The 26,701-nt window shown below is 46.9% G+C and overlaps 1 protein-coding gene across 1 annotated transcript in view; it reads right to left on the bottom strand.

The window, feature by feature from the left end:
- The window catches only part of RNF212B (ring finger protein 212B), a 111,686-nt gene extending 88,827 nt beyond the window's left edge, over positions 1 to 22,859 (bottom strand). The window contains exons 1-2 of the mRNA XM_075352643.1: positions 22,779 to 22,859; positions 11,342 to 11,443 (exon numbers count right to left, since the gene is read on the bottom strand). Of these exons, the coding sequence (XP_075208758.1) occupies positions 11,342 to 11,441 (100 nt within the window). The 5' untranslated portion in view covers positions 11,442 to 11,443; positions 22,779 to 22,859. The remainder of the gene's footprint in view (positions 1 to 11,341; positions 11,444 to 22,778) is intronic.
- Positions 22,860 to 26,701: the final 3,842 nt, after the last annotated feature.

Genomic DNA, 26,701 nt, shown 5'->3' with positions numbered 1-26,701 from the left:
CAGTGAGCTGGGATCTGTTGCCCTCTGCAGGGATAAGCCGAGAGCAGGATACTGAAGGGAGAGAGCCAGTGCGTGAGGTGGGGGCTACCACAGCAAATGCGGGGTCTCCAGAGATTTCACAGCGGGGTTCTGCTGCTGCAGGGGGGGGACAGGCAGGTAAGATTGGGGCTGGCCCAGGAGTGGAAGTGTTCCCAAGTAAGATCTCGGTGCAGGGTTCACCCAAAACCGGGGTGTCAGAAAGCCAGGTAGGTCTGCCTGAACCGGCGACTTGGTCAGGAACGGAGGAAAAGCAGGCACGACCCACGGTAACAGCGGTCGCTGCCGCTGTCACCCGCAGTGGGAGTGCTGGAACCCAAGGGGCCTCCCGGAGGTCCGATAGCTCTTCCCCTTCTGACCAAGTGGCAGCCGAGTCAGGCGGAGGCCAGGACACAGGTCCCGGGGTACTCACTAAAGACGTGGCAGTCTCCTCGATTCTGGCCACATCTAGTCAGGGGTTTCAGGCAGCATTAGAAGATGACGACAGCCTGAAAGCTCTTAAGGAGCAGGCAGCACAGCCTCCCTCGGACTCGGACCCAGAGCAAGTGGTCTGGGACCAAGGACGGCTGTACCAAGTCATGGTCCAGCAGGGTTCACCAGAGGCGTGGCGCAGGGACCGACAGTTGGTGGTACCCTAACCATTCCAGACGGAGTTGTTGCTGATTGCACATGAGATTCCGATGGCCGGACACCTAGGAATCGCTAAGACCAAGGCCAGGTTAACCCAGCATTTCTACTGCCCAAAGATTGGGGCCGATGTGGTTGCCTACTGCCGTTCATGTGACACCTGTCAGAGAGTGGGGAAGGCGGGGCCACGCCCCAAAGCCCCACTGGTATTTTTGCCCATCATTGATGAGCCTTTCAGGAGGGTGGTTGTGGATCTGGTCGGCCCGCTGGCCATCCCCAGCAGCTCCGGGAAACGCTTCATACTGATGGTAGTAGATTATACCACCCGGTACCCTAAAGCGGTAGCCTTGTCGTCCATTCGGGCCGACAAGGTGGCCACCGCATTGCTGGAGATTTTCTTCTGAATGGGTTTTCCCCAGGAAATGCTCACTGACCGGGGGACCCAATTCATGTCACAGCTGATGGTGTCCCTCTTTAAGCAAATCCAGGTGCAACATCTGGTGACCAGCCCGTACCACCCACAGACTAATGGCCTGTGCGAGCGGTTCAATGGCACCTTAAAGCAGATGCTTAAGATGTTGGTCGACTCTCATGGGCGTGACTGGGAGTAGTATCTCCCCCACCTGTTATTTGCTTATCGAGAGGTTCCACAGGCCTCAACGGGATTCTCACCTTTTGAGCTCCTGTACGGGCGACGTGTGCGGGGCCCCCTGGCTCTTGTGAAAGAGGTTTGGGAAGGAGATTTGGCCACCCCTGGAGTGTCGGTCATCGAGTATGTCGTGCGCTTCCGGGACAAAATGCAGGCCTTGACGCAGCTGGTGCACGACAATATGGCTCAAGCCCAGGCCGATCAGAAGCGTTGGTACGACCAGAATGCTTGTGAGAGGACCTACCAAGTGGGTCAAAAGGTGTGGGTACTGGTCCCCATACCACAGGATAAGCTTCAGGCAGCCTGGGAAGGCCCATACCTCGTGTACCAACAGCTCAACCCTGTAACGTACCTGGTCACCCTGGACCCTCCGCATGGAAGGCGGAAGGCCTTCCATGTGAATATGATGAAGGCACATCATGAGCGGGAGGCATGTGCACTCCCCGTGTGCAACCTGCCCGAAAAGGGAAAGGCGGAAACCCTCTTCGATATGCTCGCCCAGGTTAGGGCAGGTGGATCCATTGAGGATGTGTAGGTTGACCACCAGCTTTTGGAGGACCAACGGTCCCAACTGTGGGCCACCCTACACCCCTTCTGGGAGTTGTTTACCAACCGGCCCGGAAGGACTGAGTTGGCCGTCCATCATGTGGACACGGGGAATCATCCCCCGATCCAGCGTTCAGCATATCGGGTCTCCCTGGAGGTGCAGCAGCACATGCGTCAGGAGATTGACGAGATGCTGAAGCTGGGGGTGATCCAGGCATCCAACAGTGCTTGGGCCTTGCCTGTAGTCCTCGTCCCTAAGAAAGACCGAACCACTCGGTTCTGCGTGGACTACAGGGGGCTCAATGCTGTCACGGTCGCCGATGCGTACCCAATGCCACGCATCGATGACCTGCTCGATCAGTTGGCTGGGGCTCAGTACCTGACCATCATGGATCTGAGCCGGGGATATTGGCAGATCCCCCTGACTCGCGAGGCCAGGGAACGCTCTGCCTTTATTACCCCATTTGGACTGTACGAGTCCACGATGATGCCATTCGGAATGAAGAATGCCCCTGCCACTTTCCAGCGGATGGTCAACACCCTGCTCAAGGGACTTGAAGGGTACGCGGCCGTGTACCTGGATGACATCGCCATCTTCAGTCCCACCTGGGAGGATCACCTAAAGCATCTAGCACAGGTGCTCAGGTGGATCCACCAGGCAGGTTTGACCATCAAGCCGGGGAAGTGTCAGCTGGCCATGAGTGAGGTCCTCTACCTAGGTCACCAGGTAGGCGAGGGAGCTCTGAAGCCAGAGCCTGGGAAAGTGGAGGCCATCACATCCTGGCTCATCCCCAGGACCAAGAAGCAGGTGATGTCCTTCTTGGGGACCGCGGGGTACTATAGGAAGTTTGTTCCACACTATAGTAGCCTGGCAAAGCCCCTGACGGACTTCACCAAGAAGAAGCTGTCCTCTACAGTCAATTGGACAGTGGACTGCGAGACAGCCTTCTGGTCTGGACCCTAAAGGGTGCCCTCTCCAGCTCCCCGGTGCTACAGGCAGACCACTTTGCTTATTTACCCGATGTGTACTCTGGCTACGTGTGCAGGGAGCAGGGTGCCAGCACTGGCAGCCTGAGAGCAGCGGACGCTAGTAACCAAGGTAAATATCGGGTAACCAAGCAAAGCACTTCGCTTGGTTACCCGATATTTACCTTGGTTACAGCTTACCGCAGGCTGCCAGAAGTCGGCTCCCTGCACATTCAGATCGTTGTTCTCTCGCTGTCAAACACAGCGATGTGTGCTTCACAGCAGGAGAGCAACGTCCAAAAAATGAACCAGAGCCATGTGTAACGAGCAGCGATTTCACATTAGGGGCCAGATCGCTGCTCAGTGTCACACACAGCGAGATCGCTAATGAGGTCACTAGTGCATTACAAAAAACGTGACTCAGCAGCGATCTCGCTATGTGAGAAGTTCCCCATTACTGCCATATATTGGAGTTCATATACCCCGCGCAGAGATATCATGACTAGTGGTCATATTATCATTGTCATGAGTGTACCATTGAGATAAGGTGATTAACATAGTAACCATTGTATGTATATGAATGTTTACTATTTGGTTAATGTGTTACAAATATTCAATTGATCAGAATTGTTTTTCTACCCATGTTGTCTATGGCTATGTGCGCACGTAGCGTAATTACATGCAGTTACGCTGCGCTTTGTAGCGCAGCGTAACTGCATGCGTCCTGCGTCCCCTGCATAATCTATGGAGATTATGCAGGAGCCGTGCGCACGTGGCGTATTAGAGCGCAGCGCTTCGGCTGCTGCCCGAAGCGCGCGTTCTAAGAAGTGGCATGTCACTTCTTCCGTGCGCTTTGCCGGCAGCTCCTGCTCTGTCTATGGCAGGAGCTGCAGGCAGAGCGTATGGAATCGGCTTTTTTTTTTTCTCTATGGACATTTTCTGCAGCGATTTGAAGCGCACGTGTGCTCTTCCGATCGCTGCAGAAATTTCTGCAGGGCTAGTACGCAACGTGCGCACATAGCGTAAAGCCTCTTTCACGCGTACGTGCCTCCGGTACGTGTCTGGTGCGTTTCCTCACGTACCAGAGACACGTACACACGTAGACCTATGTTTTCAAATGGAATTAGACACACGTATGTATTTACGCACGGAACGTGTGTCCGTTCCGAACATACGTGTGTTTCTCACGGCAACATGTCCGTTTTCTCTCCGGCATCACGGGTGTCACACGGAACGCCAAAGGGTCACACGGAACGCAAACGGACCACACGGATGTATTTCGTGTGACATGCACCAGAGAAATCACATGTGTCTGCGAGAAAAAAAACCAAAACATTACTCACCTTCTGCAGCCCTGCAGGCTCTGCCGCTGCTGTCACTTGGTTCCGACCGCCGCTCATTATGCTCATTGCATATTCACTTCACTGCGGCCGGAAGCAGCAGCAGCGGAGAGTCGGCAGGACCGGAGACCGAAGATCAGCACCACGGACAGCGAAGCCAGGGACAGGTGAGTAGAAAGTTTCCGTTCTCCGTGTGTTATCACGGATAACACGCGGAGAACACACGTAGGCCATAAACACGGCTCACGGAGGGCAAAACGCACCTCTGACACGTCCGTGGAAAAACATGCATGGTTTTTCACGAACATGTGAAAGAGGCCTTAAACAGGGACTTATATTGTAGTGCACTCCATATTGTCTTAAATTGGGTACTTTGGGATGGAAGCTGTTTATGTATGAGCTATTGCTCAATTTTTAAATGATCTTAAGTGTGTCTTTGTTTTGCCACTGTTAATAAAGAAATGTATATGCATTTTTTGCACAACATAGGTCCATGACTTTTATTTATATTTTATGCATAGGATACTTTGGTGCCTTTTGTGTACCAGCACTCATTGTTTTTGGTCATACTCTATTTTAGTGCATGGCACATAGTATCCCTCTTCCATAGTAAGGCTGGAGTCACATTTGCGTATGGCATCAGATGCGAGAGTAACGGATGCAATATGCTAATGACTCCTGGCTCAGGCTCTGCTGCGAGCCTGAGCTGAGTATCATGCAATTTTGACACATTCTTGTGATCGGGTCATAGCTGTGAAGCTGAGGGTGGGCGCTGCGGAGGAAAGGGAGGGGTTAAATCTCCCCATTTCCTCTATTGTCAGCCTGTGTGTATATCGCACTGCACTGGGATAACATCTAAGTGCAGTCTGATGTTTCTCTCGCACCCATACACTTGTATGGGTGCGAGTGACACAGCTCTCGCAGACAATTGCAGCATGCTGCAATTTTTTCCTCAGTCCGTTTACGGCTGAGGAAAAACGTGCAGATTTGAGCTGCAGCATTGTCTTACATGGGGTCGATTGCAATGCGAGATTTTCTCACATTGCACTCGTGTGAGTCATACGCAAGTGTGACTCCAGCCTTAGGTGGTGCCTAGCCTCTTCCTGTGGTTCGGTCTTGAGGAATCAGCACTTATCTGTGGAATAAAACCTAACAATAAAGTGGATGGTCATAATCAACAATTGACAGCCATCTCTATATGTACACATATATGAAACATTGTCAATTACCCATAAGGACAGCCACCTTGAAGCTGTATTCATATGTTGCAGTCACAGTTTTTCTACAATTTAAAGAAAAATGAAACAAAAATGAACAGCAGCCAAAATGTGTGAATGTAGACTGACTGCTAAGCCCAGGTTGATAAATTATTTCAAGAAATGATACTGAATATTTCCTACAAACATATCAATCTATTCAGCTTCTCCTACTCTACAACATGTTCCCCACAATCAGAATAGTATTTCTATCCTAACGGTTCATTTTACTGTAAAGTTTTAATAATACTATTCATTTAAATTAAAAGAATTGTTACTGTTAAAATCCTCACCATAAATATGCAACAATGACACTACATCCCCACAATATCCTTTTTATATAGCATAGTGTTTTATATTACACAACATCAGAAGATGATCAGCATCTATTGTATGAAAGTAAGCATGTAGGAGCGAGTACTAGGGCATAGGGCAGCACAATTCAGCGTTGAGTCATTGCCAACATAACTGCAGTCTTCAGCAGCATTTAATCAACCCTGAGCTTACTCTGATCAGCAATTATTCAGACTCCTCTTAACCCTCACCCTACCCAAAGCAGGAAGAAACCAGAACTGAGAAGATAAGAGTTGAAGTTTAGTCTAGGTGGCAACGTCAATGTCATCATAGACTTTGTGCATTAAACCAGTAGCAGTGGTTACAATTAGGATCTGCACAATGTGTGCTAGCACATCAAAAAGAGTAACCTACCCCTACCACCCTAGAAACTTGTTCAAGAGCAAGGGGATTAGAGAAACTGAGCAGCTTTGAAGTGCAACACAGGCTGATAGTCAGCTGATCGGAGGATTAACAGAAAGATCCTGAAGTGGGTCAGTGGGAAAAAAATAATACCATGCACATGAAATTCTATCCACAGGAAACAAGTTTCAATCCCCTACCCAGAAACCTGTCATCAAGCCCCATTGCTAAAAACTTTCACACAAATAAAAGACGGATTTTCATCAGTGTTTTGGATCATATTTTCATCAGTGTTTAGGCCGGTTTCAGACGTCCGTGTTAAATCAGGTACAAGTCACATGCATGGTTACGGTCATACGTTTGTCACGTGTATGTCACACGTGTGACATCTGTGCTTGCATACGTGTCACACGTACCGGAGAAAACATGGGTTGATTAAATAAAAAGATTTTGTATATTCACCTGTATCCAGCGCTGTTTTCTTCGGCTCTGCTGCCTCCCACTCCTGATCGCCGCTCATTATATTCATAGAATATTCACCGCAGTGAGGAGCTTATAGCCAGAGAATTGAGGGGAAAGTGCTGGGTACAGCACCGCTGAGGACAGCATCGCGGGGACAGGTGAGTATTCAGCAAGCAGTCTGTGTGCAGTGATGTCCAGGAGGTCATTGGCGTTCCCAATGAACTCTGATGACATCCTGATGACACCCACGCTACAGTGGGTGTCACCATGGTGACTTCACGGGTTCATCAGAGTTCATTGATGGGTCACCGATGCTGTCCCTGCGATGCTCCGGGTTCCAGGTCCTCACTGCACACACACACACACACACACACAAACATATAGCACACACATATATACACACATAGCAGACACACATGGATACACTGAGCACATAAACAGACATAGCGCACATGCATGAATACACTGAACACAGACACACACATATGTCTACACATGTCATCCGAGTGCAGTGCGATAACTGCATCAGCTGACAATGGAGATTAGGAGATTAATCCCTCACTTTCCTTCGCCGCTGTGATCCGATCACAGTTGCATGACACTCTGCTCACGCTGGCAGCACAGTGGGAGCAGAGGGTCATTAGCATATCATATCCGTTGCCATACGATCATGTGAATCCAGCCTAAGGCCTCTTTCACACGTCCGTGCAAGACACACGTTTTGCACGGTCCGTGGTGTAAGTGCATATGTATGTGCATGTGTCCGTGTGTGTGTGTTCAGCGTGTGCTGTCAGTGTGTTATCCGTGTGACATCCGCATAGCACACTGACAGCTGGAACTCCTATACTTACCTGTCCATGCTGCTGTGTCCGGTGCTGCTGCTACTTTCGGTCCGAGGTACAGTGAATATGCAATGAGCATAATGAGTGGGGGTCGGAAGCAAGTGACAGCAGCACCGAAGACAGCAGCGCTGGAGACAGGTGAGTATAGAAAAGTATTTTATTTCACAGACACGTGTTTTCTCTGGTATGTGTCACACTGATGTCACACGGAGCACATCAGTGTGCAGGCTTGTGTGACATCCGTGCTACCGGAGAAAAACAGACATGTCTACGTGTGGAACACACGGACACACATATGCCCAACACAGTCATTCTGTCCTTGTGAAAACAAGCCCATTGATTTTAATGGGTCTACGTGTGTCCGTGTCTCCGGTACATATGAAAATGGACGTCACACGTACCGGAAACACGGACGTGTCAAAGAGGCCTAAGAATGAGAGACACATAGCTTTTCTGCACTGCCAAATTGGTAGTTGCATGTTAGGTGCAGACGTTTCTGCAGCTTATCTGCAGTAAAATTTCTGTGTTACATACGGATATTTTTGGAGCAGGTTTCATCCTTTTCATAAGGACTCATTCAGATGCCATTTTTTTGTGCAAGTTTTATTTTCACAGAAAACATTCATAGCTATGATATTCTATGGGGTACTTCACGTCTGATCTTTTCCACGAACTGAGTGGACAGCACAAAAGCACAGAGAGTTATATTTTTACAGTGTTTCATTTTTCCAGCATTCACCCTGTAGGACTAAGACTCAGAGCATCAGGTGCGATGTCAGTCAGTGGGTTCAGTCTGCAGGTGCTGTGGGGGATCATACTGTTTGGACTGAGTAGGGATCATACTGCATCTAAGGCAGTTGTGGGGATTCCATGGCCCGTAATGACTTTTGATTCCCAGAGAGCACAATGCTGGGCAGCAGATGTGTCTTGATGGCTCCCGGCCCTTTAAACCACGCATGTAGCGTTCAATGCTAAATTCTACAATTGCTACACCGAAGGATTATATCCCCACACCAGCCAGTGTCAGCGTGAGGATGCACTTTGTGGGCAGGGTAGGCGTGAAAAATTTGAACGGCTGTCCCAGTGTCCCCCAGGTCTGTCTGTGCCCCCCAACACGGCACTCTCTGTGCCCCAGTCTCCCACAGGCGATCTCTGTGCCCCCAGACTCCTAGAGGTGATCTCTGTGCCTCCCAGCGCTCTGTGCCCCCAGCCTCCCCAAGGCACTATCTATGCCCCAAGCCTTGCCCAGTGCTCTCTGTGCCCCCAGCCTCCCACAGCGCTCTCTGTGCCCCCCCAGTGCTCTCTGTGCCCCCAGCCTACCTCAGTGCTCTCTGTGTCCCCAGCCTCCCCCAGGTCTGTCTGTGCTTCCAGCCTTCTCCAGGTGTGTCTGTGCCCCCAGCTTCCACCAGGTCTGGCTGTGGCCCCAGCCTCCCTCCGATCTGTCAAAGGCTCCAGCCTCCCCCAGGTCTGTCTGTGGCTCCAGCCTCCCCCAGTGTTTTCTGTGGCCCCAGCCTCCCTAAGTGTTCTGTGCCCCCAGCCTCCCTCAGTATTCTCTGTGCCGCCAGCCTCCCCGAGGTCTGACTGTGCCTGACCAAAGAGAAGAAGCTCCAGCCACCACAGTAAGTTCATTGTTTGACCAAACATAGCAGGGTAATTTTCAAGTTGATTATTTTGTTCGGCCCCCGAATTATGGTAGAAATTTCCAAATGGCCTCAGTCAGAAAAAATGTTCCACACCCCAGATCTAAGGCCTTAGCATACACTCACACGAGCGTTGAAATCGGACGAGTGCAATGCGAGAAAATCTCGCATTGCACTCTGACCAATGCTAGTCAATGAGGAACAGCAGCTAGTCAGCTTTTCTCATATCCAGATTCTGGATGCGAGAAAAGTAGCAGCATGCTGCGATTTTCTGCGAGAGCCGTAACACTCGCACCCATTCAAGTAAATGAGTGCGAGAGAAACATCGGACTGCACTCGGATGTTATCCCAGTGCAGTGCGCTATACGCACAGGCTGACAATGGAGAAGATGGGGGGATTAACCCCTCCCTCTCCTCCGCAGCGCCCGCCCTCAGCTTCACAGCTGTGACCTGCTTGCAGGATCGGGTCACAGTCGCATGACACTCGGCTCAAGCTCGCAGCTAAAACCAGGAGTGTCTATTGAACAGGTGTCAATCTTTCAATTATAGCTTTTTACTGTAAAGGTGGTGTCACACATAGCGAAGACGACAACGACTTCGCTGCTAAGTCACCATTTTTTGTGACGTAGTAGCGACATCCCGTCGCTGTCGCTGTGTGTGACATCCAGCAACGACCTGGTCCCTACTGTGAGGTCGCCGGTCGTTGCTGAATGTCCTGTTTCATTTTTTGGATGTTGCTCTTCCGCTGTGAAGCACACATTGCTGTGTGTGACAGCGAGAGAGCGACGAACTGAAGCGAGCAGGGAGCCAGCGTCTGGCAGCCTGTGGTAAGCTGTAACCAAGGTAAACATCGGGTAACCAAGAAGCCCTTTCCTTGGTTACCCGATATTTACCTTAGTTACTAGCGCCCCGCTCTCATGCTGCCAGTGCCGGCTCCCTGCATACGTAGCTGGAGTACACATCGGGTAATTAACCCGATGTGTACTCTGGCTAGGAGTGCAGAGAACAGGGAGCCGGCTCTGGCAGCGTGAGAGCGGCGGACGCTAGTAACTAAGGTAAATATCGGGTAACCAAGAGAAGTGCTTTCCTTGGTTACCCGATATTTACCTTAGTTACGCTTCCACGCGTCGCTGCTGGCTGAGGGCTGGTCACTGGTCGCTGGTGAGATCTGCCTGTTTGACAGCTCACCAGTGACCATGTAACGACGCAGCAGCGATCCTGATAAGGTCAGATCGCTGGTCGTGATCGCTACTGCGTCGCTATGTGTGACACCACCTTAAGTTATACTCCTGGCTTTGGCACACAAACACTGATGCAAAAATACTGATGTGTGACTGAGGCCTTAAAGGGTATATCCAGGACTTTGCAAAATAAAAAAAAATGTGCCTAAGCACTAACATACAGGTAGTTGCTAACTACCTGCCTGTTGTGCCCGATGCTGTTCTTTGCTGGCATAGAGCGGTCTTGGACCACTCCTGCTGGTGATTCAACTGCGAAGAACGGCGCCGGCTCCAACAGGCAGGTAGTTAGCAACTAACCTACCTGTAAGGCCATGTGCACAGTGCGTTTTTATGCTTTTTATAATGCGTTTTTTGGTGCCGTTTTGTCACAAAACTGCATGCCTATCATTATACCAGCATAAGCAATGAGAATTCTGAAGTCTTGTGCACATGTTGCTTATTTTTCCTTGCAGATTTGGTGCATGAAACAATCTGCAGCATGTCAATTCTTCGTGCATTTTTTCCTGGGTTTTTCAGCGATTCCACCCATTGTTTACAAATCGCATGGTAACAAAAACACCAAAAAAGGCAGCAAAAGCACACCTCGTTTTTGGTGCATTTTTCTGCAAGATGAAGATTTGTTGCAGAAAATTTCTGCACCAAATACTCAGCATGCACATATAGTCTTAGGCCCTGTGCGCACGATGCCGTTTTTGATGCGTTTTTGGTGCAGTTTATTGTGCAGTTTGTTGTCCGGGAAAGTCTATGAGAAAATAGAAGTGCTGTGCGCATGTTGCTTCTTTTTTTCTTGCAGAAAAAAAGAAGCAGCATGTTAATTGTCGATCCGTTTTTTAGCCCTTCCAGCCATTGGATTCACTAAAAAAATGAATCAAAAAACGCATGCGTTTTTCGGTCCAGAAAATTTCTGCAGTGTGCGCACATGCCCTTAGTACTTAAGCACGTTTTTTTTTATTACAAAGTCCCGGATAACCCTATTAAATGTATGCAATTTCCTGCATGTGTTCTTCAAGCTAGGGGGTTATAAAATAAATGAAACATACCTTGTGTAATGCATGTTTTGCAAAGAATATGTCCACAGCTAGTGATGTAATAAGTTGTTTCCTGACGCACCTGGCACACATTACAGTGAAACCAGTCCATACCTTAAAAAAAAAAAAAAAAATAGAATTTCAGATTGATCATATTGGCAGTGAGGGAATTTTTTCACATAATACAAACGTTATTGTAGGTTGAGCTGAATTAAAATTGCAAAAGCAGTAAATAAATCATCAAGCTATTAAAGAGGCATGCTTGGCACAAACCGCTAAAGGGAAAATGTAATATCCCCAAATACTAATAACCTGCAGATATCGGGTTAATCCACAGGTTAATAGCATTCCAACGTTGTCAAGTCGCCTTACTGATAGCTCGCTCTGCACAGATGTGCTACAGAGTGAACTGTCAAACGAAGTGCTGGGACATGCTTATAGCCGCAGCTCACTATGTACTGTGCAGTAACTAGCCGCTTCGACATGCTTGGCCTTGGCTCGCTCATATAAGCGTACAACAAGGCCGAGTGCTATCCGATGTTTTATCGGCTAACTAGCCTTCAGAGCAATGTGATACTATGAGGCAGTGCCACCCAGTACTTTTATTCTTGTGCCGATTCAGCATGAGAAAAATATAACAGCATGCTGAGATTGGCAGGGAATATAGGACAGCACGTATACACTCAAGTCTATGAGCGCATGTAAAACATAAGACATTATGCTGAGACAGACAATGGAGAAAATGGAGAAATTAAGTTCTCCATTTTTCACTGACAGATTCTGTAAGTGAAAAAAAATGGTCATCAGCACTGCCTCATAGTAGAACATGGGTCAGTGTGCTATCCGATAAAAAAAATCTGATTTTTACAGTGATGTGAGCCAGCCCTTTGCATGTGTTCACACATTGTGAACTTGCTATGGATTTTACTGCAAAATCCACAGTGTAAAATACACTGCTAGATAAATAGATGAGGGTTCAATAAATCTCATAAACAGAAAAAAATGTAAACATAGAATCCGCAAAAATATGGACAAAAATTAACATTGAAATTAATAATTTTTTTATGTGTTAAAGATGTAAAAAAATAGATAGATAGCTTGTACAGCTTATTTAGCCAAATAAATATTAAATGAAAGAAATGGAGTGGGGTCGCCCTATTTTTGATAACCAGCGTAGGTAAACAGTCAGCTGTGGGCTCAACACTTAGCTGTCTGCTAGCTGTCTGCTGTACCTTGACAATTTTTCAAAAATAGAGGGGAACCCATGCCATTTTTTAAAATGATTTATTTCAATAATTTTACAAAAAACAACGAGGGGTCTCCCCTATTTTTTATAAACAGCCAAGGTAAAACAGACAGTTGGGGGCTGATATTATCATGTTGAGAAGGCTTAGGAATATTGAGCCTTTTCCAGCCTAAAAAACCAGCCCACAGCCACCCCAGAAGGGCTGTAACAGCAGCCACTACCAGTGACGATCAGTGACGTCATAAGGTTACCGCAGTTCGCAGCAGCCGGGTCACATAGAAGAGAGCGCGAGAGCTGACGGTAGTGACGAGCGGTGATGTCATATGTTACCACAATTCACAGAGGCGACCCTCGTGCTACCTTCTATGTGACACAGCCACTGTGAACTGCATTAACTATATGACATCACAGCTTCTCACTGCTGCCTCGTCTCGCGGAGTGTAGCATGAGCCCCAGCAGTACATGCTGTTCAATCCTATGGGACTTCGTTCTCTGAACGAGGCTCCATACGCTGGTGACTAAGTCGGGGAACATCATGGGACCTCCATGTAGACTACATCGGAGCTGCGTAGGGGTCTTTTGAGAATAAGTTGGTGAACAAGGGACTTTGTCATGTCTATTTCTTAATTCTCTCTTTTTACGTTTTTCAGGTTCGCTTTTATGGACTACTTCGGATTCATTGGATTTTGTTGGATTGTTATTTAATTATCTATTTATTTGGCTAAATAGCTGTACATGCTATGTAGCTAAGTATCTATCTATTCATCTAACTTTGTAAATATTTACAGTGCCGAAAGTATTCGGCTCCCTTGCATTTTTCAACCTTTTCCCACATTTCAGGCTTCAAACAATGTGCAATACAGGGTAATATTGTGGTACTGTTAGCCAGAAAAATCAATTGAAATACTATGTCCCAAGAATGACAAAAGTATTTTAGGAGTGATACCTTTATAGACTAACCAGAAAAATTATATTAGCAAGCTTTCAGAGCACAAAGGCTCCTTCTTCAGACAAATTACAAATGCATTTGTAATAAGCCTGAAGAAGGAGCCTTTGTGCTCTGAAAGCTTGCTAATATAATTTTTCTTGTTAGCCTATAAGGGTATCACTCCTAAAATACTTTTGTCATTCTTGGGACATAGTATTTCAATTGAATAGGCTTCAAACATAAAGATACAAATTTTAATGTTATGTGAAGAATCAACAAGTGGGACACAATTGTGAAGTTGAACGAAATTTATTGCTTTTTTAAAACTTTAAAACAAAAAATTAACAGAAAATTGGGGCGTGCAATATTATTTGTCCCCTTTACTTTTAGTGCAGCAAACTCACTCCAGAAGTTCATTGAGGATCTCTGAATGATCCAATGTTGTCCTACATGACTGATGATGATAAATATAAGCCACCTGTGTGTAATCAAGTCTCTGTAAAAATGCACCTGCTCTGTGATAGTCTCAGTGTTCTCTTTAAAGCACAGAGAGCATCGTGAAGACCAAGGAACACAACAGGCAGGTCCGTGATACTGTTGTGGAGAAGTTTAAAGCCGGATTTGGTTACAAAAAGATTTCCAAAATTTAAACATCCCAACGAGCACTGTGCAAGCAAAAATATTGAAATGGAAGGAGTATCATGCCATTGCAAATCTACCAAGACCCGGCCGTCCATCCAAACTTTCATCTCAAACAAAGAGAAGACTGATCAGAGATGCAGCCAAGAGGCCCATGATCACTCTGGATGAACCGCAGAAATCTACAGCTGAGGTGAGAGAGTCTGTCCATAGGACAACAATCAGTCATAGGCTGCACAAATCTGGCCTTTATGGAAGAGTGGCAAGAAGAAAGACATTTCTCAAAGCTATCCATAAAAAGTATTGTTTAAAGTTTGCCACAAGCCACCTGGGAGACACATCAAACATGTGAAGAAGGGGCTCTGGTCAGATGAAACCAAAATCGAACTATTAGGGCACAATTCCAAACGATATGTTTGGCGTAAAAGCAACACAGCTCATCACTGTGACGGGAGTGTACAACAGAGCAAAGGATGGATGAGGCCGAGGGACGATCCAACAGGTTTATTCACAAGAACACTGGAACAGCACACGATAAGTCCACGTAAAACAGATTCGGTGGCCCTTCCCGACAATCCTCGGACCGGATAACAAAGCAATCGTCCTTACAGTAGTCCAAAGAGTTCCACACAATCCCACGGGCCGCCACACAGGCCTAGCTCCGTCCGTGTCCACAGCCACCCAGGCTGGGGCTCCTGCTCTCTTCAAGTTTCAGCTCACTCTGAAGTTACAAAAAGGGAAATGCATTGTCTGTGCTCCTTGACCAGCCCACCATGTTTGTTCAGTGGGTGGGGGTCACACATCCTATCATCAATGGTTTGGTCCATCACAGGGCTCCAATATGTCTGCCAGCCACAGTACATGAAGGGATCCCCTGCTGTGCAGAACAATGACTATTCCTTCACAGGCCAATGCAATTACAGACTAGATACACAACTCTGGATAGAAGAGGACAGGCTATTTACATAATCACATTAGATGCCAAGACTGCAATTGTATGAGAGAGACACATTGAGACCAGTAGCTCCCCCAAGAAAATACATGAATTACAACTAATACAACCAGGGAAATATACATATCATGACATAGTATCACAGCATATACAGTGAGAGGGTAGATTACATCTTCACAATCACCCTGAACACACCATCCCCACTGTCAAACATGGTGATGGCAGCATCATGGTTTGGGCTGCTTTTCCTCAGCAGGGACAGGGAAGATGGTTAAAATTGATGGGAAGATGGATGGAGCCAAATACAGGACCATTCTTGAAGAAAACCTGTTGGAGTCTGCAAAAGACCTGAGACTGGGACAGAGATTTGTCTTCCAACAAGACAATGATCCAAACATAAAACAAAATCTACAATGGAATAGTTCACAAATAAACATATCCAGGTGTTAGAATGGCCAAGTCAAAGTCCAGACCTGAATCCAATCGAGATTCTGTGGAAAGAGCTGAAAACTGCTGTTCACAAACGCTCTCCATCCAACCTCACTCAGCTCGAGCTATTTCCAAAAGGAAGAATTGGCAAGAATTTCAGTCTCTCGATGTGCAAAACTCATAGAGACATACCACAAACGACTTGCAGCTGTAATCGCAGCAAAAGGTGGCGCTACAATGTATTAACTTAAAGGGGACTAATAATATTGCACGCCCCACTTTTTTATTTATTTTTTTAAAAAGTTTAAAATAAGCAATAAATTTCGTTCAACTTCACAATTGTGTCCCACTTGTTGTTGATTCTTCACCATAACATTAAAATTTTTATCTTTATGTTTGAAACCTGAAATGTGGAAAATAGTTGAAAAAAAAATCAAGGGAGCCGAATACTTTCACAAGGCACTATAAGTCATAAAAAAAGTTCAATTCAGTGTCATGCATTTTTTTCAAGTATGTCACGTGGACAGCACACAGATGACACCCGGATGGCCACATGGATTGATAAAACAGAATGTGTTTAATTAATGGACATGTGAAGGGGGCCTTAACTCTTGTAGCAATCTTGAGGTTACATAGCAAAAACCTGCTGACAGATTCACTTTAATACGGTCATCTGCAGTCGCCCTTACCATCAATGTTTCATCCATTTTTCTAGTGTGCAAGAAAAAACTGATCAAAGTATCCCAAATGTCCCTTATACTACAATGAAATATAGACAGCTATAGGATGCCAAAGCGCTTATTCAAACAAACGGATTATACATACGTGAGCTGTTTGTGCTAAAATCAGGTGGGACATTGAAAATTGGCTGTTAAAGGGAACCAATCACCAGGATTTTCGTACATAACCTAAAGCCAGTGCTGTACTGGCACTATCAGGCTGAGTCAATACATACTTTTACTGGTCAGCTTGGATGTATAGGGTTTGAAATCCAAGAAAGTAAAGTTTATAAAAATCATCAGCCTGTAGAGTGACAGCAGCTGAGGATCAGATAATATCTGGGGGGGCTTTCATACTTATCCCCTCCCCTGTTAGAATTAGCATAAGCATTATCCAATCGACCTAGCAGGACTTGTGGTGAGGTTATGCCCATGTGACTGTGTATATATAGATATATATGTGTGTGTGTGTGTCCACCCATATCCTGTCCACCGCCAATAACTTGAAAGCGGAGGCTGCTATAGGCATAGAAGTGGTGTCTAGGTATAGTAAAGTAGCCATGCGCTACGCAATGAAACCATTAATAGCGCCACCTGGTAGAAAATAATGGAGTTAGCATTTTTATCTCGAAAACGGAACGAGATAGAGAAAAAAAGTGAATTACAAAGTTGTAGGGCATCATCAATTCAATACGAATCAACACCTTGCATACAGAAATGATTAGAACGTGTAAAACTCACAAGGCTGTGGACGTGAAGTGATACCTCATGGAGACTTTCCTACAAGTCATTGGGTATGGAGGCTGCGTGGAGTGGCCTCCATGCTCACCTGACCTGACCCCATTGGACTTCTTTCTGTGAGGTCACATCAAACAGCAGGTGTATGCGACCCCTCCACCAACATTGCAGGACCTACGACCCTACGACGACGTATCTCAGATGCTTGTGCAAACGTGTCACCTACCATATTGCACAATGTGCAGCAAGATACAGTATGCTGTCCAGAGTCCTGATGTGCATTGCAGCTGACGGTGGCCACTTTGAGCATCAAGGTTAAATGAGCGCCATATGTGTGAACAGCATTCAATGTTTTGGGAGGGGGGGGGTCATGGGTTTTATATCATAGCATTTCTGTATGCAAGGTGTCGATTCCTATTCAATTGATGATGCCCCACAATATTTTTAATTCACTTTTTTTCTCTATCTCGTTCTGTTTTCGAGATAAAAATGCTACCTCCATTGTTTTCCACCAGGTGGCGCTATAGGTGGTTTCATTGTGTAGCGCATGGATACTTTACTATACCTAGACACCACTTCCATGCCTATAGCTGCCGCCGTTCTCAAGTTAATGAGCGCATTAACTTGAGAACTGGGAAAAATTAAGAGACCACTGCAAAATTGTCAGCTTTTCTGATTTTCCTCTTTATAGGTATATTTTTGAGTAAAATGTAAATTGTTCTTTTATTGTATAAACTCCTGACATGTCCTGAATTTCCAAGCAATACATTTTGTACTTATTTTCTGAAAATGAGAAATGGTCAAAATAACAAAAAAATGCATTGCTTTGAGACCTCAAATAACGCAAAGAAAACAAGTTCATAATCATTTAGAAACAATAATACTAATGTTCTAACTCAGGAAGAGTTCAGAAATCAACATTTTGTGGAATAACCATGATTTTTAATCACAGCTTTCATGCGTCTTGGCATGCTTTTCACCAGTCTTTCACACTGCTTTTGGGTGACCTTATGCCACTCCTGGTGCAAACATTTAAGCAGTTCTTCTTTGTTTGATGGCTTGTGACTATCCATCTTCCTCTTGATTACATTCCAGATATTATCAATGGGATTCAGGTCTGTAGATCGGGCTAGCCATAACATGGTTTTGATGTGGTGGTCCTTCATCCCATACATTGATTGTTCAGCTGGAAAAAACAGTCCTCAAAGTTAGGGAACATTGCCTGAGCAGAAGGAAGCAACTGTTTTTGCAGGATATCTTTGTATGCGGCTTGATTCATACGTCCTTCGTAAAGTTTAATCTGCCCAATTCCAACCTTGCTGAAGCATCCCCAGATCATCCCCAATCCTCCACCAAATTTCACAGTGGGTGCAAGACACTGTAGCTTGTATGCCTCCCCAGGTCTCCGTCTAACCATTAGACGAAAGGTGTTCGGCAAAGCTGAAAATTAGATTCATCAGAGATTACTTTACTCCAGTCCTCTATGGTCCAATCCTTATGGTTTTTGCCAAACTTCAGCCTGCTTCTCCTTTGCTTCGCATTGATGAAAGGCTTTTTTCTAGCTTTACATGACTTGAGCCCTGCCTCTAGGAGCCTGTTACGAACTGTTCTTGCTGTGCATTTCACCCTAGCTGCCATTTGCCATTCCTTTTGTAGGTCACTTGATGTCATCCTGCGGTTGCTGAGTGACATTCGTATATGATGACGGTCATTCCGGTGACTGGAGAGTCACTTTCGCCCTCTACCGATCAGTAGCGTTGTTGTCCCCAATGTCTGCTGCTTGACCTTGTAATGGACTGCCGTCTTAGAAATTTTAAGGATGGAGGCAACATGACACTCACTGTATCTCTCTGCTAGTAAAGCCAGAATTGGGCCTTCTTTTTCTCACTCAAGACTTTTCTTTTCAAATCCTTTGGCATGGTTAAAAGTTATTTTTTCATTCCTTTTACCTTTGGGATTTTACTAGCACTTGTTATGTCATCTAGCTTCTCCTATTGCATGATGATTGTGAAGACCACAGCAGTGTTTTTATATTTTCCCTTGTTAAAAAAGATTTGGTTCAGGTGATCACCTAATCATAAGCACATTAAGTAGAATGAGGTGTATTCTTTTTGGAATTCAACTGACACTGGAATGGAATTGTGCAGTGTTTTCTTAATTTTTGCCAGAGCTGTGTGTATATATATATATATATATATATATATATATATATAATATATATATATCTAATATATAAAGCTGAGTGTGTGTGTGTCCACTAAAGGAATCCGCACCGTCGCATTTACAATCACGGTATTTTGCACAGACGCCTCATGTGAACCAGGGAACGTCGTAGACTATGTTTTGCTTTACAGTTAGGCAGGCTTTGCACGCTGCGACATCGGTAACAATGTGTTACCGATGCTGCAGCGATAGTCCCGCCCCCGTCGCACGTGCAATATCTAGTGAAAGCTGCCGTAGCGATTTTTATCGCTACGGCAGTTTCACACGCACATACCTGCCGTGCGACGTCCCTCTGGCCGGCGACCCACCTCCTTCCTAAGGGGGCGGGTCGTGCGGCGTCACAGCGACGTCACACGGCAGGCGGCCAATTGAAGTGGAGGGGCGGAGATGAGCAGGATGTAAACATCCCGCCCACCTCTGTCCTCATTGCAGCCGGGAGGCAGGTAAGGTGATGTTCCTCGCTCCTGCGGCTTTACACACAGCGATGTGTGCTGCCGCAGGAGCGAGGAACAACATCGCACCTGTCGCTGCACCGGCATTATGGAAATGTCGGAGGCTGCAGCGATGATACGATAACGACGCTTTTGCACTCGTTCATCGTATCAAAAAGGATTTACACGTTGCGATATTGACTGTGACGCCGGATGTGCGTCACTTTCGATTTGACCCCATCGACATCGCACGTGCAATGTCGCAACGTGCAAAGCCGCCCTTAGTCTCTAAAATCCTGCCGCCATTAACCTGAATGGAGGTGGGAGCTATAGGTTATTAATAGCAACTGTCAGTGGTTGCTATAGGAACAAAATAATCTGTTAGTTGAAGCTTATGCGTGAGGTTATGTCGGTGGAGAGACAGAAAAAGACAGACAGACAGACAGAGACACAGACAGAGACAGATGGGGAAAGAGACAGAGACAGCCGGGGAAAGAGACAGCCCTGGAAAGAGACAGCCCTGGAAAGAGACAGCCCGGGGAAAGAGACAGCCCGGGGAAAGAGACAGCCCGGGGAAAGAGACAGCCCGGGGAAAGAGACAGCCCGGGGAAAGAGACAGCCCGGGGAAAGAGACAGCCCGGGGAAAGAGACAGCCCGGGGAAAGAGACAGTCCTGGAAAGAGACAGCCGGGCAAAGAGAGAGCCCTGGAAAGAGACAGACGGACAAAGAGAGAGCCCTGGAAAGAGACAGCCGGGGAAAGAGACAGCCGGGGAAAGAGACAGCCGGGGAAAGAGACAGCCGGGGAAAGAGACAGACCAGGAAAGAGACAGACCTGGAAAGAGACAGACCAAGACAGACGGGGAAAGAGACAGACGGGGAAAGAGAAAGACAGACACACACATAGAGACAGACAGACACAGAGATGGAGACCGATAGACTTATACAAATACAGATAGAGATAGAAATAGTCACACAGAGACATAGACACAGAGAGACAGCGACACACAGACAGACACTGGGAGACAGCGAGACAGTTACTATCCCGGGTGTGTGTGTGTGTGTGTGTGTGTGTGTGTGTGTGTGTGTGTATACATATATATATATATATATATATATATATATATATATATATATATATATATATATATATATATATATATATATATATTAACCCCTTCACCCTGGGCGATTTTCCATTTTTTTCTCCCCTTCTTTCGGGAGCCATAACTTTTTTATTTTTCTGTCAACTTCATTATATGAGGGTTTATTTTTTTGCGGGATGAGCTGTACGTTTGAATAAAACTATTAGTTTTACCATATAGTGTACTGGAAAACGGGGAAAAAAAACTCCAAATGTGGAGAAATAGTGAAAAAAGTGAAATTCCACAAGGTTTTGGTGGGTTTTTTTATTCAGCATGTTTACTATATGGTAAAATTGACCTGGTATTATGATTCCCCAGGTTATTACGAGTTTGTCGATACCAAACATATATACATTTACTTTTATCTCTAAGGGATGAAAAAAAATTCATAAGTTTGTCCAAAAAAAGAATAGCGCTTTTGTCGCCATTTTCGGAGACCTGTAGCCTTCTCATTTTTCGGATCTGGGGCTGAGTGATGGTTATTTTTTGTGTCTTGAGCTGACATTTTTAATTATACTATTTTTGTACAGATGTTTCATTTTGATTGCCTATTATTCCATTTTAAAGAAATGTTGCGGTGACCAAAAAACGTTATTTTGGAGTTTGGATTTTCTTTTTTTTCGCCATCCGAGTACCGATCAGATTGATTTTATATTTTGATACATCGGGCATTTCTAAACACGGCAATACCAAATATGTGTATTTTTTTTAACTATTTTATTTTTAGTGGGGCTAAAGCAAAATTTTTTTTTACATTTTTTATTTATTTAACTAGTCCCCCTAGGGGACTTCATCACTGCACAGTCCAATCGCCTGTGCATTTCTGTTGATCAGAAAAGCATCACTCTGAACAGGAGAAATGCAGCTTTCCTGAGTGACGGCGCTACGTCGGCTCTCACAGGAATAGACATGTTAGCATCAGGGGTCATTAGCTGCCCCTGTGCTTCTATGGTGCCCCATGATCGCGTCACAGTGCTGCCGATGGCGGCAGGGAACAGTGCGATCCCCACCATGGCCAATTAGGCTATGTGCCCACGGGACTCTGTACCCGTGGATTTTTCTGGATTTTCCAGATAAATCTGCAGGTTCTAGCATGTACAGGCACTCCCCATGTTACCCTATGGGACATGGGGAGTGCTGTGTCCACGCTGCGGAAAGTGCGGCTGCGGAATCTCCTGCGGAGATCCCTCAGCCGCACCTAACTGCATGTCAATTATTCATGCGGATTTACTTGCGGAGATCCCGGCCCTCCGCTATGGAGATAGAGGACGGGACGTCCGCAGGTAAATCGCATGAATCTCCGTATGTTTCCCGCAGCTATTCCGCTGGAAAACTGGAAACTCGCAGCTAAAAATAGCTGCGGCTGCCGGCAGGCAGTTGCGGGAAACATGCGGCCGTACCTGCGAATATATCCGCAGGTACGAGCGTCCCGTAAATTACGCTTTTATTGCAGGGCTTCCAGCAGCTCACCTGATGCCACAGGGACACCAGTGAAGAGAAGCCGAGGAGGAATCTTGTATAATGAACACGAGAGGCCAGCTTATCTACAAAACAGCGCACACCCCATAGCCTGGAAGACAGGAAGTATAAAACAGCCCCCTCATCCAGGAGGCATATAAGTATGGTTAATTTTACCTCTATGCCACCTGTATGTCCATATTAATAACTAGAAAATCTGAAAAGGTGACTGGTTCCCTTTAAAAAAAACAAACAAACAAGGACCATAAGTTTCAATAGAGAACATGTCTAACATCTCCATTATCAAACCTAACCCCCCATGGTAGACTTCACGTGCCTCTGTAGCCCCCCTCTATATATGATGCATGGAGCAGTATACACAACAGTGCACGAAGGCAGCTTCATAAGCTGCCATGTATAAAGTTCACTGCTTTCCAATGAAGGGGTAAAATCCACGACATGCTCAATGTTCCACGAGAGCTACAGGTTCACAGTAAGTTTCACAGAGAAGTGCGCCCCCTCTGTGATAATTGCAGCTAGCTACCTCAGAGCCTCGGCGATAACTGCGGCTTTCTCAGTTACCACACGAGAAACATCCCACACGGCTGACGGCGCCTTTTACCAGTGCCGTCTTCCCGCTCAGTCACGTGTCATTTTCCCGCTTCTTAGTGGGCGGAGCTATGGTCCTCTCCAGTCGGGGAAGCCGCATATTGGTTGGTGAGCCGGTGAGCGGCCGGTGCAGTGACAGATGCGAGGAGTCAGGCAGCGTTGTGCCGACAGGAATGGTCAGTCCACCAGGGAGAGAGGAAAATCCAGGGCTTACTATGGCTGTAATGATTGATAACTGCCGTGGATATTTGCCTAAATCTCCATTTTAGGTGTGAAAGTGGGTGGAATTTTGACCTGGTCATAAGGTAGATGCCAGTATTTACAAGGAACCTGCCCTGAATAATGTGTACATCATACTAATGGCATTATGTATGTACAACAGGTGCTTTCATACTGATTAAATCCATACCTTGCTTGCAGAACTCTAGTTTGGCTGTCCTCTGCAATGAAGAGTTAAAATCCTGTGGAAAGCCCTGTGCACACTAGAAAAAGGAATTTTTGTAAGAAAATTCCAGAGGCTCAGTAAGATTTCTGCACCTGTGGGAAAATAGCGCACCGAAATCCGCATGCGGTTTGTTGCGAACTGCAGCAGCCAGCATCGGTCTGGCTACTGGAGGAATCTCCAGTAATACCAGACCTGGCCGCGGTTACCTGCACTGAACTCCGGAGCTCCCACCTGAGCTCCGGAGTGCAGCCTAGACTGAACTGTGAGCGCCGAGTGATTGATTCCCCGGCGATTGCAGCCTAGACTAAACTGTGAGCGCCGAGTGATTGATTCCCCGGCGATTGCCTTTTAATTCAGGCTGGGCTGATCTCCGGAGCTCAGGTGACCGCTCCGGACTGCAGCCCGGCCTCTCTACAGCTGTCACCTGAGCTCCGGAGATCAGCCCGGCCTGAACTAAAAGGCAGTCGCCTGGGAAACAATCACTCGGCGCTCGTAGTTTAGTCTACGCTGTACTCCGGAGCTCAGGTGACAGCTCCAGAGTTCAGTGCATGTAACCGCGGCCAGGAGTGGTATTAGGCCAGAATCACACTTGCTAGTGTCTCGCGTGAGTCTCTCATGGTAGAACCCGGCATGACCGCACACTATGCATACAGGAGCGTCTGAGCTGCATAGAGATACATGCAACCGACCCGCTCCTGTCAGGGGAGTGTGCGGCCAGGCCGGGTTCTACCATGAGAGACTCGCGCGAGTTACACGCAAGGCACTAGCAAGTGTGATTCTGGCCTTACTGGAGATTCCTCTGCTAGCCAGTCCCACAGCTACCTGTGGAAAAGAAGTGACATGCAATTGTTTTTGGTTCCGGAATCTCGCAGCAAAACATACAGCTGTCAAAATTCGCCTAGTGCGCACAGCATTTTTTTCCCCCCATAGGATTTGCTGGTGAATCACTGCAGAGATGTTATGAATATTTTCTGCAGAGAAACATGCAGCAAATCTGCGGGAAATTCCGTCTAGTGCGCACAAGGCCTAAATGATCTGTAAGTGCTTAAAGGGAACCTGTCACCACTTTTTTGGCCTATAAGCTGCGGCCACCTCCAGTGTGGGCTCTTTATATACAGCATTCTAACATGCTGTATATAAGAGCCCAGACCGCTGTGTAGAACGTAAAAAACACTTTACCTAATAGTCGCGCTGCGGTGGATTCCAGTCAGATGGGCGTCTCCGTTATCCGGTGTCGGTGCCTCTTCTTTCAGCCATCTTTGTTGTCCTCCTTCTGAAGCCGGGGTGCATGACGCGTCTAGGTCATCCACACTCGCCGGCATTGAGGTCCTGCGCAGGCGCACTTTGAGCTGCCCTGAGCAGGGCAGATTAAAGTATTGTAGTGCGTCTGTACGGGACCGGCGAGTGTGTATGACATAGATGCGTCATGCACACAGGCTTCAGAAGGAGCACAAAGATGGCCGAAAGAGGTGGCACAGGACAACGGAGACGCCCATATGGCCCAACTCCACCACAGCGCAATCGTTAAGGCAAGTATTATAAGGTGTTTTTATGTTCTACACAGCTGCCTGGGCTCTTGTATACAGCATGTTAGAATGCTGTATATAAGAGCCCGGTGATGGTGGCCGCAGCTTATAGGCCAAAAAAGTGGCGACAGGTTCCCTTTAAGGTTGACACAAGGCACTTGCCAGTGGTCTGCCTTCCCTCCCTTTTCCCAACCTGCCTCCTATGTTTGATTGGCAGGTCTTATTTCAGTGATCTGCCTTCAGATCTCTGGAAAGTAGTGATGGGCAGTCTGGCTCTTTTTGGTTATCCGGTTCCCATGGCTCTGCTCACCAAAAAGAACCAGCTCATTCGGATCGTTTTCGGCTCCTTATTAAATGTGTTCACCCCAGGTGAACACATATTTAAGATTATAGTGACGCCGCTGAAACCCCGCCCACCCGCGGCTAAACTCCGCCCACTTACAAGGGACCAATTAAATCGTTGACTGGGCATGGTTTAGCCACGGATGGGCGGGGTTTCAGCGGCGAAAAGAACCGTTAGAGATTTTAGTGGCTCTCTTTGGGGATCCGGCTCCTGTCGGTCACAGCAGGGAGACGGATCTTTGTGTCGGATCGTTCGCGACCGACACATCACTATTGGAAAGCACCATCAGTTCCTAGACCAAGGTCTTAATGATGTCATTAGACCAAGTGTACTGATTTCCTCATGCACCGCCCCTAGCACTAACCTTGCCCAGCCATGCGCTTATGTAGGCTGGGTATCAAAATAAGAGGAAATGCATTTTTTTAACAATTTAAATAAACAGGAGGTGTTGTACAGGGATAGAGGGATACACGGTGACAGGAGGTGTTGTACAGGGATGGAGGGATACACGGTGACAGGAGAAGCGACGGAGGGATACACAGTGACAAGAGGTGTTGCATAAGGATGGAGGGATACACGGTGACAGGAGAAGCGACGGAGTGATACACGGTGACAGGAGGTGTCGTACAAGGATGGAGGGGTACAGGGTGACAGGAGGTGTTGTACAAGGATGGAGGGGTACACAGTGACAGGAGAAGCGACTGAGGGATACACGGTAACAAGAGGTGGAAATCCCAGTGGCTAGAAGGACCTTGGGTGTGACCACCTTGGTTAGTGGGTGTGACCGGCTTTGTTGGTGGGCGTGGTGATCTTTCGTCCTGTCCACTATAATCATGCAGGCTTTGCCCCCGCATGCAGCTCCTCCCCCTTCTCCCTCCCACTTTGGGAGTCTCACCGCCAGACCCCGGCTTCTATTATAATCAACTCCACGCCCACGTGGACTTAGAAAAATAATGTTGCCAAAACATATCAGCTATGGTGGCGGAAGCTCCGCCCCATCTGGTCACATGGGCATGACGTCAGCAACGGTCCTTCTAGCCCCTGGAATGTAGACGTTACTGATGTAGTAGTCGAGGACCCAGAAACAACAGCATCACCGGTGAGTACCCAGCAGTGTGTGTGCAGCTACGTCAGGAGGTCATCGGAGTATCTAATGAACTCAGATGACCTCCTGACGACACCGCCACGACACCATCGCTACCTGGTGTTGCGGGGTTGTCATCAGGAAGTCATCCGAGTTAAAGGTATAAAGGCTTGGATAAAGGCTCTTGTTCAGTTTGATAAAGGTTCACGAGTGCACCCCTTGCTCGGCTCGGTGAGCCGAGCTGCAGAGGGTTCACTCATCTCTAGTCACTAGACCAAGGGTGCTGATCTGCTCATGCACCATCCCTACCACTAACCTGGGCAAAATAAGATCCTCATGATCAGTGGCGTAACTAGAGTTTGATGGGCTCCAGTGCAAAGTTCAGACCTGGCCCCCCCCCCCTCTCCATGTACACCTACACTTGGGGTACGAGATAATGACACTGACACTCGGGCTATGG

The sequence above is a fragment of the Anomaloglossus baeobatrachus genome, chromosome 1, assembly GCF_048569485.1.
Source record: "Anomaloglossus baeobatrachus isolate aAnoBae1 chromosome 1, aAnoBae1.hap1, whole genome shotgun sequence".
In the NCBI taxonomy this organism is placed as follows: Eukaryota; Metazoa; Chordata; class Amphibia; order Anura; family Aromobatidae; genus Anomaloglossus; species Anomaloglossus baeobatrachus.
This window is presented reverse-complemented; position numbering and strand designations above follow the sequence as displayed.